At 42.7% G+C, this 11,777-nt stretch overlaps 1 protein-coding gene across 1 annotated transcript; it reads left to right on the top strand.

Moving 5' to 3' along the window:
• The first annotated feature begins 9,506 nt into the window (after positions 1-9,506).
• LOC124414140 (mediator of RNA polymerase II transcription subunit 27) lies at positions 9,507-10,891 on the top strand. Its single transcript, XM_046895085.1, has 4 exons — positions 9,507-9,685; positions 9,820-10,089; positions 10,171-10,471; positions 10,557-10,891. The coding sequence occupies exons 1-4, from the start codon at positions 9,513-9,515 to the stop codon at positions 10,689-10,691; spliced, it is 879 nt and encodes a 292-aa protein (XP_046751041.1). The 5' UTR covers positions 9,507-9,512; the 3' UTR covers positions 10,692-10,891.
• The last annotated feature ends 886 nt before the right edge of the window (positions 10,892-11,777 follow it).

Below are 11,777 nucleotides of genomic sequence, written 5' to 3'. Positions count from 1 at the left end.
GCAAGCTATCACATGCCCTCTCCGGCAAACAGGCATGTAATCAAGCACACAGTATCAACGTCGCAAGCAGTCAATCAATCAGTCCCTGTTTTTGGAAGACCTCCTCGGCTCAGCTGTTCTCCTGATACCAGGAGCAATTTTCGGATGAAATTTCTCCGATTCGCTTAATTCTAAGTGGCTGTAGCATGTAAGCAAGCTATCACATGCCCTCTCCGGCAAACAGGCATGTAATCAAGTACACAGTATCAACGTCGCAAGCAGTCAATCAATTAGTCCCTGTTTTTGGAAGACCTCCTCGGCTCAGCTGTTCTCCTGATACCAGAAGCAATTTTTGGATGAAATTTCTCCGATTCGCTTAATTCTAAGTGGCTGTAGCATGTAAGCAAGCTATCACATGCCCTCTCCGGCAAACAGGCATGTAATCAAGCACACAGTATCAACGTCGCAAGCAGTCAATCAATCGGTCCCTGTTTTCGGAAGACCTCCTCGGCTCAGCTGTTCTCCTGATACCAGGAGCAATTTTTGGATGAAATTTCTCCGATTCGCCTAATTCTAAGTGGCTGTAGCATGTAAGCAAGCTATCACATGCCCTCTCCGGCAAACAGGCATGTAATCAAGCACACAGTATCAACGTCGCAAGCAGTCAATCAATCAGTCCCTGTTTTTGGAAGACCTCCTTGGCTCAGCTGTTCTCCTGATACCAGGAGCAATTTTTGGATGAAATTTCTCCGATTCGCTTAATTCTTAGTGGCTGTAGCATGTAAGCAAGCTATCACATGCCCTCCCCGGCAAACAGGCATGTAATCAAGCACACAGTATCAACGTCGCAAGCAGTCAATCAATCAGTCCCTGTTTTTGGAAGACCTTCTCGGCTCAGCTGTTCTCCTGATACCAGGAGCAATTTTTGGCTAAAATTTTTCCGATTCGCTTAATTCCAAGTGGCTGTAGCATGTAAGCAAGCCATCACATGCTTTCTCCAGCAAGCAGACATGCATTAAAGCACACAGTATCAACGTCGCAAGCAGTCAATCAATCAGTCCCTGTTTTTGGAAGACCTCCTTGGCTCAGCTGTTCTCCTGATACCAGAAGCAATTTTTGGCAGAAATTTCTCCGATTCGCTTAATTCTAAGTGGCTGTAGCATGTAAGCAAGCCATCACATGCTCTCTCCAACAAGCAGGCCTGCATTGAAGCACACAGTATCGACGTCGCAAGCAGTCAATCAATCATTCCCTGATTTTGGAAGACCTCCTCGGCTCAGCTGTTCTCCTGATACCAGGAGCAATTTTTGGCCGAAATTTCTCCGATTCGCTTAATTCTAAGTGGCTGTAGCATGTAAGCAAGCGATCACATGCCCTCTCCAGCAAACAGGCATGCAATCAAGCTCACAGTATCAACGTCGCAAGCAGTCAATCAATCAGTCCCTGTTTTTGGAAGACCTCCTCGGCTCAGCTGGTCACCTGATACCAGGAGCAATTTTTGGATGAAATTTCTCCGATTCGCTTAATTCTAAGTGGCTGTAGCGTGTAAGCAAGCTATCACATGCCCTCTTCGGCAAACAGGCATGTAATCAAGCACACAGTATCAACGTCGCAAGCAGTCAATCAATCAGTCCCTGTTTTTGGAAGACCTCCTCGGCTCAGCTGTTCTCCTGATACCAGGAGCAATTTTTGGCTGAAATTTCTTCGATTCGCCTAATTCTAAGTGGCTGTAGCATGTAAGCAAGCTATCACATGCCCTCTCCGGCAAACAGGCATGTAATCAAGCACACAGTATTAACGTCGCAAGCAGTCAATCAATCAGTCCCTGTTTTTGGAAGACCTCCTCGGCTCAGCTGTTCTCCTGATACCAGGAGCAATTTTTGGATGAAATTTCTCCGATTCGCTTAATTCTAAGTGGCTGTAGCATGTAAGCAAGCTATCACATGCCCTCTCCGGCAAACAGGCATGTAATCAAGCACACAGTATCAACGTCGCAAGCAGTCAATCAATCAGTCCCTGTTTTTGGAAGACCTCCTCGGCTCAGCTGTTTTCCTGATACCAGGAGCAATTTTTGGCTAAAATTTTTCCGATTCGCTTAATTCCAAGTGGCTGTAGCATGTAAGCAAGCCATCACATGCTTTCTCCAGCAAGCAGGCATGCATTAAAGCACACAGTATCAACGTCGCAAGCAGTCAATCAATCAGTCCCTGTTTTTGGAAGACCTCCTCGGCTCAGCTGTTCTCCTGATACCAGGAGCAATTTTTGGCTGAAATTTCTCCGATTCGCTTAATTCTGAGTGGCTGTAGCATGTAAGCAAGCCATCACATGCTCTCTCCAACAAGCAGGCCTGCATTAAAGCACACAGTATCGACGTCGCAAGCAGTCAATCAATCAGTCCCTGTTTTTGGAAGACCTCCTCGGCTCAGCTGTTCTCCTGATACCAGGAGCAATTTTTGGATGAAATTTCTCCGATTCGCTTAATTCTAAGTGGCTGTAGCATGTGAGCAAGCTATCACATGCCCTCTCCGGCAAACAGGCATGTAATCAAGCACACAGTATCAACGTCGCAAGCAGTCAATCAATCAGTCCCTGTTTTTGGAAGACCTCCTCGGCTCAGCTGTTCTCCTGATACCAGGAGCAATTTTTGGATGAAATTTCTCCGATTCGCTCAATTCTAAGTGGCTGTAGCATGTGAGCAAGCTATCACATGCCCTCTCCGGCAAACAGGCATGTAATCAAGCACACAGTATCAACGTCGCAAGCAGTCAATCAATCAGTCCCTGTTTTTGGAAGACCTCCTCGGCTCAGCTGTTCTCCTGATACCAGGAGCAATTTTTGGATGAAATTTCTCCGATTCGCTTAATTCTAAGTGGCTGTAGCATGTAAGCAAGCTATCACATGCCCTCCCCGGCAAACAGGCATGTAATCAAGCACACAGTATCAACGTCGCAAGCAGTCAATCAATCAGTCCCTGTTTTTGGAAGACCTCCTCGGCTCAGCTGTTCTCCTGATACCAGGAGCAATTTTCGGCTAAAATTTTTCCGATTCGCTTGATTCCAAGTGGCTGTAGCATGTAAGCAAGCCATCACATGCTTTCTCCAGCAAGCAGGCATGCATTAAAGCACACAGTATCAACGTCGCAAGCAGTCAATCAATCAGTCCCTGTTTCTGGAAGACCTCCTCGGCTCAGCTGTTCTCCTGATACCAGGAGCAATTTTTGGCTGAAATTTCTCCGATTCGCTTAATTCTAAGTGGCTGTAGCATGTAAGCAAGCCATCACATGCTCTCTCCAACAAGCAGGCCTGCATTGAAGCACACAGTATCGACGTCGCAAGCAGTCAATCAATCAGTCCCTGTTTTTGGAAGACCTCCTCGGCTCAGCTGTTCTCCTGATACCAGGATCAATTTTTGGCCGAAATTTCTCCGATTCGCTTAATTCCAAGTGGCTGTAGCATGTAAGCAAGCCATCACATGCTCTTTCCAGCAAGCAGGCATGCATTAAAGCACACAGTATCAACGTCGCAAGCAGTCAATCAATCAGTCCCTGTTTTTGGAAGACCTCCTCGGCTCAGCTGTTCTCCTGATACCAGGAGCAATTTTTGGCTAAAATTTTTCCGATTCGCTTAATTCCAAGTTGCTGTAGCATGTAAGCAAGCCATCACATGCTTTCTCCAGCAAGCAGGCATGCATTAAAGCACACAGTATCAACGTCGCAAGCAGACAATCAATCAGTCCCTGTTTTTGGAAGACCTCCTCGGCTCAGCTGTTCTCCTGATACCAGGAGCAATTTTTGGCTGAAATTTCTCCGATTCGCTTAATTCTAAGTGGCTGTAGCATGTAAGCAAGCCATCACATGCTCTCTCCAACAAGCAGGCCTGCATTAAAGCACACAGTATCGACGTCGCAAGCAGTCAATCAATCAGTCCCTGTTTTTGGAAGACCTCCTCGGCTCAGCTGTTCTCCTGATACCAGGAGCAATTTTTGGCCGAAATTTCTCCGATTCGCTTAATTCTAAGTGGCTGTAGCATGTAAGCAAGCGATCACATGCCCTCTCCAGCAAACAGGCATGCAATCAAGCTCACAGTATCAACGTCGCAAGCAGTCAATCAATCAGTCCCTGTTTTTGGAAGACCTCCTCGGCTCAGCTGGTCTCCTGATACCAGGAGCAATTTTTGGATGAAATTTCTCCGATTCGCTTAATTCTAAGTGGCTGTAGCATGTAAGCAAGCTATCACATGCCCTCTCCGGCAAACAGGCATGTAATCAAGCACACAGTATCAACGTCGCAAGCAGTCAATCAATCAGTCCCTGTTTTTGGAAGACCTCCTCAGCTCAGCTGTTCTCCTGATACCAGGAGCAATTTTTAGCTGAAATTTTTCCGATTCGCTCAATTCCAAGTGGCTGTAGCATGTAAGCAAGCCATCACATGCTCTCTCCAGCAAGCAGGCATGCATTAAAGCACACAGTATCAACGTCGCAAGCAGTCAAACAATCAGTCCCTGTTTTTGGAAGACCTCCTCGGCCCAGATGTTCTCCTGATACCAGTAGCAATTTTTGGATGAAATTTCTCCGATTCGCTTAATTCTAAGTGGCTGCAGCATGTAAGCAAGCTATCACATGCCCTCTCCGGCAAACAGGCATGTAATCAAGCACACAGTATCAACGTCGCAAGCAGTCAATCAATCAGTCCCTGTTTTTGGAAGACCTCCTCGGCTCAGCTGTTCTCCTGATACCAGGAGCAATTTTTGGATGAAATTTCTCCGATTCGCTTAATTCTAAGTGGCTGTAGCATGTAAGCAAGCTATCACATGCCCTCTCCGGCAAACAGGCATGTAATCAAGCACACAGTATCAACGTCGCAAGCAGTCAATCAATCAGTCCCTGTTTTTGGAAGACCTCCTCGGCTCAGCTGTTCTCCCGATACCAGGAGCAATTTTTGGCTGAAATTTCTCCGATTCGCCTAATTCTAAGTGGCTGCAGCATGTAAGCAAGCTATCACATGCTCTTTCCAGCAAGCAGGCATGCATTAAAGCACACAGTATCAACGTCGCAGGCAGTCAATCAATCAGTCCCTGTTTTTGGAAGACCTCCTCGGCTCAGATGTTTTCCTGATACCAGGAGCAATTTTTGGATGAAATTTCTCGGATTCGCTTAATTCTAAGTGGCTGCAGCATGTAAGCAAGCGATCACGTGCTCTCTTTAGCAAGTAGGCATGCATTAAAGCACACAGTATCAACGTCGCAAGCAGTCAATCAATCAGTCCCTGTTTTTGGAAGACCTCCTCGGCTCAGCTGTTCTCCTGATACCAGGAGCAATTATTGGCTGAAATTTCTCCGATTCGCCTGATTCTAAGTGGCTGTAGCATGTAAGCAAGCTATCACATGCCCTCTCCGGCAAACAGGCATGTAATCAAGCACACAGTATTAACGTCGCAAGCAGTCAATCAATCAGTCCCTGTTTCTGGAAGACCTCCTCGGCTCAGCTGTTCTCCTGATACCAGGAGCAATTTTTGGATGAAATTTCTCCGATTCGCTTAATTCTAAGTGGCTGTAGCATGTAAGCAAGCTATCACATGCCCTCTCCGGCAAACAGGCATGTAATCAAGCACACAGTATCAACGTCGCAAGCAGTCAATCAATCAGTCCCTGTTTTTGGAAGACCTCCTCGGCTCAGCTGTTCTCCTGATACCAGGAGCAATTTTTGGCCGAAATTTCTCCGATTCGCCTAATTCTAAGTGGCTGCAGCATGTAAGCAAGCTATCACATGCCCTCTCCGGCAAACAGGCATGTAATCCAGCACACAGTATCAACGTCGCAAGCAGTCAATCAATCAGTCCCTGTTTTTGGAAGACCTCCTTGGCTCAGCTGTTCTCCTGATACCAGGAGCAATTTTTGGCTAAAATTTTTCCGATTCGCTTAATTCCAAGTGGCTGTAGCATGTAAGCAAGCCATCACATGCTTTCTCCAGCAAGCAGGCATGCATCAAAGCACACAGTATCAACGTCGCAAGCAGACAATCAATCAGTCCCTGTTTTTGGAAGACCTCCTCGGCTCAGCTGTTCTCCTGATACCAGGAGCAATTTTTGGCTGAAATTTCTTCGATTCGCTTAATTCTAAGTGGCTGTAGCATGTAAGCAAGCCATCACATGCTTTCTCCAACAAGCAGGCCTGCATTAAAGCACACAGTATCAACGTCGCAAGCAGTCAATCAATCAGTCCCTGTTTTTGGAAGACCTCCTCGGCTCAGCTGTTCTCCTGATACCAGGAGCAATTTTTGGCTGAAATTTCTCCGATTCGCCTAATTCTAAGTGGCTGCAGCATGTAAGCAAGCTATCACATGCCCTCTCCGGCAAACAGGCATGTAATCAAGCACACAGTATCAACGTCGCAAGCAGTCAATCAATCAGTCCCTGTTTTTGGAAGACCTCCTCGGCTCAGCTGTTCTCCTGATACCAGGAGCAATTTTTGGCTGAAATTTCTCCGATTCGCTTAATTCTAAGTGGCTGTAGCATGTAAGCAAGCCATCACATGCTCTCTCCAGCAAGCAGGCATGCATTAAAGCACACAGTATCAACGTTGCAAGCAGTCAATCAATCAGTCCCTGTTTTTGGGAGACCTCTTCGGCTCAGATGTTCTCCTGATATCAGAAGCAGTTTTACGCTGAAATTTTCATGGTTCCTGTATCTATAACTAGGAATGAGAAGGTTGGTAGAACCCAGATTCATGTCAACCCGTTTTCACCGTTTATTTTTCGAGGTCTTCGAAAAATGCCTGATTCTATTCACTTATATTGTATATTGCTTCATGTTCAGAGGAGAATCCAGTTGCGATCAGTCCAATTCCGCTACATGCAACGGATGGAAGGATATGGGGATTAATAATAACAAGCCACAAATTCTCAATTGAAGTTTATTTAAAAACCTTAATTCTAGTACAACTGTTGTGGTGTCAGTGGATAGCAATATATAACTAAATGTAAAATGCCAATCAACTTCAAGACAATCGAAAATTAGTTAAAATAATGAAACATGACGAGATCAATCTGACTTATATCCAAGAAGGAGTAGCACAGTGTACATTATCGAAGGACGATAGGTGGAATATGATTGAGGATAGTTATAATTGTGTTTTGTGAGTATGGTCCAAGGCGCAGGATGTGTGATATACATGATATTGTAGAATGACCATTTTTATAAGCACGAACAAAATGTGTGCAACATATGTCTCCGTGCTTAGCCGTATTTCCTCGGCGGTTGGTCCTCCGCTGATGTGTATGTTTATCTGCGTGCCTGCGGGCCCAATGAGTCTGGAAAAGATGATCCATATTAATTCTGATGATAAAGGCTCTTGGTCAAGGAGAAGAGGCGTTTCTGCATTTGTGGCGAAAATTTCGACGATTCCGGAAAGTGCTGCAATTAATTCTTCGAGGTGCTCTTCGATCGATTGAACGCAGTCTTAATACGCTGCGAGCGATAGCTAAAAAGTTACAGCCGAAAAACCGAGGATTTTGATTGTCATTTCTCTGCTGTTCGTCCGAAGCTGTTTTTCATGTGTTTTCTGAGTTCCTGGGGGTCGAATTACTCTAGAGATGTTCATACAAATCGATTCCGAGACGAGAAATTTTCGGCTCCGAAAATGACCAAAAAAGTAAGGCTTACCCCTTTGTATTTTTGGCGAAAATTTCGACGATTCCGAAAAGTGCTGTAGCAAATTCTTTCAGGCACTATTCCGACGTAATTTCGCGAGAGGAATCGATTAAGCGCAGTCCCAATACGCTGCGAGCAACGCCGGAAAGTTACGGCCGATGAACTATAGATTTTCTTGGCGATTTCTCGGCTGTTGGTCCCACGCGCTTTTCGGTGTGTTTTCTACCTGCCTGCTCTGCCGAAAATGTTCATGCGTAAAATTATAAGATGTTATCAACGAAATCATCATGTAGTTTAGCATGTGACTTATTTTGGAAATTCGAGGAAACTGTACCAAAAATCATGTCATAAATTACTACAACCCGAATCATTAAATATACTAGATCAAAACTCATTCCGTTAATAGTATATGATCTTCTATCTATTATATTTGATGTTTTGTACTTTTTTAATTTATTATGTGATTTTTTATGATTTTTACATGGAATTTACAAGATATATCGTCTAGTAAATTAAATGTTAATTTCGATATCACATTATATAGTTCATCACATGGTCATTTTTAGTAGGGTGGGGGTTTAATTAATGAAGACTGCGTCGTACGAATCGATTTCGAGGTAAGACAGTTTTTTTGTAACCGATTTCACGATTCAATCGAGTGATAGTACAGGTTACAATACAGCTAGATTATTTCCGAAATTTAGATCTTGAGTACTCTTATGATAATGAGTACCTAAATTCTACCCGATATTGTTGCAGCATGGACTCAAGTATTACCAGCAATTACACATTTTTACTTCTTAATAAATTTCTGCAAATACTATTTTCATGTGAAAACATTTCATTTGATTAAATAGTAGTGGCTCCAAATTAGCCTAGAAAATGTAAAGCGTAAATTGAAGCATGAAACGTTGATTTTCTGCATCCACCCCCTTCCTGCTGGCAATGAAAATATTAGTCGCATGAATCTTAGACATAGGGACCTAAGTTACTCACAAGTACCACTATATAATTTCATCCCTTCCTCAACTCTTTCAGATATTTTCCTATCGCTGATGTATATCAAGAATTGGTTTCTAACAGTCATTCGTTTATATGTATGTTATGCACATATTCAAATAAAATTATTTTTGTTGATATGACTGATTAGCAGTTAGATTACCATTGCTGAATTAGGTTGACATGAATTACCTTTAATGAATTTGTATAATTGTGCAGGATGGATTGGTGTTAGATTTTTACAAAATTATTAACAACCATCTACGTAGGCACAGCGGAAATCCGCCTGCATGTAGGCAACTATTCATATATTTTGCTACTCTGCTTACATGCCATAGATAGTTTAATAGCAGGTATTGCCTATAGGCAGGCGCATTTCACTACTCCGCATTTTTTGTAACAAACAAATGCGCCGTGATATCCTTATTTCAAAATTAAACTTCTTGCTTATGGCTATATCGGTGTTTATTCACTGATTATATCAGTTTGTTTATTGCTCACTCCGGCTTACTCAACAAGATGGTTACAACGATAATCATTTTCACGTTAAGTAATGCGTTCCGAAACTAGTTCACAGTGCTAAAAACTCCCTAGTCTCGAACACAGCAGTGCAAAAGAGATAAAAGATTATCGACAGCACTCAGATCTAATTTTGGAACGCATACTTAGCACTTATTCCAAGCTTCGAGGTTCGAGTATCGTATATCGCAACGTATATCGAATCTCGAATCTCGTCACACAATGTGAATTATAACCTAAAAACTTTGTTGATGGTAACCTCAAATATCACCGACTGTCAGAAGAAGTTTCGTTGTTTATAAAGATCACTATTAATCAAACTAAGGCGCAATTTCAGAAGGTAATAAATTACTCAACGTTGAAATAAGCCATGGAGCAACTGCAAACTGCGTTAACCGCGATCAAAGTCCTGCGATCGAGTGTCGGGCAGGTTTTCGATTCCCTGGGAAACGGCCTGAGAGCCGATCATGGTGAAGATAACAAAGAAACAAAGTATCTCCAGGAGCTCCAGGAACTTCTAACTACTGTTAACGGAAATTTGAGGTTGGTTACGTATTACTTACACTTCACTAGATAATCGTGTCGGTAATGTCTCAATTTTTCTCGCATCAGAAGTTCCGATCGATTGATCAATGTTTCATGCATAGAACAACAAATTACTGACTGAATTTTTGCAGAGATGTAGAACAGGCGGTTAACACTCTGAACCCACCTCCGGGTCCGTTCAATCTTGCGAGTACGACGTACCTGAGCCAGGAGACAACACAGGAAAGACAAGCGCTCTACGGCACATTGGTAAACAGTTATAAGTGGACGGATAAAGTTCACGAGTACAGCAACGTCGCCCAAACATTGCTCAGTCAGAACTCTTTGAAACGTTCGTACACAAACTCTAGCAGAGCAAAGAGAGGAAGGTCGCAAACGAGCAGCCACAACGTTCCTCCGCAGTAAGTATTTCAGTATTTATTGATGTCAATTGTGTCACCTAGAATCGGCAGCCAACTTTTTTAATTAATGGTATCCAACAGGCAGGTCGACTCTGTCATTACGACGATAGACAGACTCTTCAACGACATGACGGTAACTGTTTCACGACCGTTCGCCTCCAATGCCGTGCTCCATGTCACGCTTGGTCACGTTTTGAAAGCTGTGATTGCATTCAAGGGATTGATGATCGAGTGGGTGGTCGTAAAAGGGTACGGAGAGACGATGGATTTGTGGACGGAATCGCGACACAAAGTGTTCAGAAAAGTTACGGAGAACGCACACGCCGCAATGCTTCACTTTTATTCACCTGCCTTGCCAGAACTCGCTGTTCGATCGTTCATGGTTCGTTTATTTATCCATTTGATTTTGGGCAAGGGAATATCGCATCCTCCGAGAAAACTTGATGTAATCTTTATATATTTTCCAGACCTGGTTCCACAGCTTGATTAATCTGTTCAGTGAACCTTGCAAACGATGTGGATTACACCTTCACAGCGCCCTGCCGCCTACTTGGCGAGATTTTCGTACTCTGGACCCTTATCATCAAGAGTGCAAACCTTAGTTATCAAACGCCTGTAATTTATTACGTCTGATAATAAACTAGAAATCTATGTACACACAACTTGGTGTTGTTAGTGTGTACTAACGAAAAGGCGCTACTTCGTTTCAATCATTTTTATTCAATGAATAACAAAAATGATGAATGATTGGAATGAAATTTCGATGGATAGGTAGTTTTTCCAAGCAACCGATCATCGCATTGACCATATATAAATTATACATGGTCATAATTGAGTGATCTATGAAGTACCATATTGTTCTGAGTATAAGCTGACCACCTCAATTCTGAAGGATGTTGCTGTCAATGAAAAAAATCCTCGGCTTATATTCGGAACAATATGGTATTTCGTATACTTGCCAAATTCACCTGGTATGTATAGAATAAATGAAGGAATACCTATGTCAACAATTGCTATGATACCTGAATTATTACCAATGAAGCTTTTGAAGACCTCAATGATCGAATACAACCTTTTCATTGTTTAATCATTGATTAATAATATCAACGTCGGCAGCTGGAAAACGATATAAGTATTTTCAATCTGTTTATTCGATGATAACCAAAAAACATTCTGTCACTAATATTTGAAACGTGTAGCTTGCCCATCGCTGATAAAATTCCAACTTTTCTCATTTGGATCTATACAATTTTTTTTTTTCTTTTTTTTTTCATCAACTTCGCTTAAAATGGCAAAACCTGTGTGTGTGTGTGTGTGTGTGTGTGTGTGTGTCTGTGTGTGTGTGTGTGTATTTGCTTAGCTGGTCAAGAAACACCAAAGGGGCAAATCATTTTGTAATACTAAAAAGAGATTTATCTACAAACTGATAGTGAGCTGCGAAGTCTCCGTTAGATTAAGTTGTTACGCACTGTACATAATTGATTCTACAAGTTTATGTAAGTAGGATTTTTTTTCCTTTTTTTTTTCTTTATAATACGCTATTGTATATTATTGTGATTAATTGCTACTAGCATGAGTTTCAATCACAGAGCTATATAACGACTGAAAATGTACGAAACCATTATTTAATTGGACAAATTGTAATTTATGCCTGCTTTCTTCATCTGTGAATGTTTATTTCAATCGAA

This window comes from Diprion similis, chromosome 13 (genome assembly GCF_021155765.1).
Source record: "Diprion similis isolate iyDipSimi1 chromosome 13, iyDipSimi1.1, whole genome shotgun sequence".
NCBI classification, from domain to species: domain Eukaryota; kingdom Metazoa; phylum Arthropoda; class Insecta; order Hymenoptera; family Diprionidae; genus Diprion; species Diprion similis.
The sequence above is the reverse complement of the archived record's forward strand: the minus strand, read 5'-3'. Positions and strand labels throughout refer to the sequence as shown.

Bases quoted from the DNA above. Each gene is read 5' to 3' on its own strand.
- LOC124414140 (XM_046895085.1), top strand. From the start codon at position 9,513: ATGGAGCAACTGCAAACTGCGTTAACCGCGATCAAAGTCCTGCGATCG. The intron at 10,090-10,170 runs GTAAGTATTTCA...GGTATCCAACAG, and splicing joins AGCCACAACGTTCCTCCGCA to GCAGGTCGACTCTGTCATTA. The intron at 10,472-10,556 runs GTTCGTTTATTT...TATATTTTCCAG, and splicing joins TCGCTGTTCGATCGTTCATG to ACCTGGTTCCACAGCTTGAT.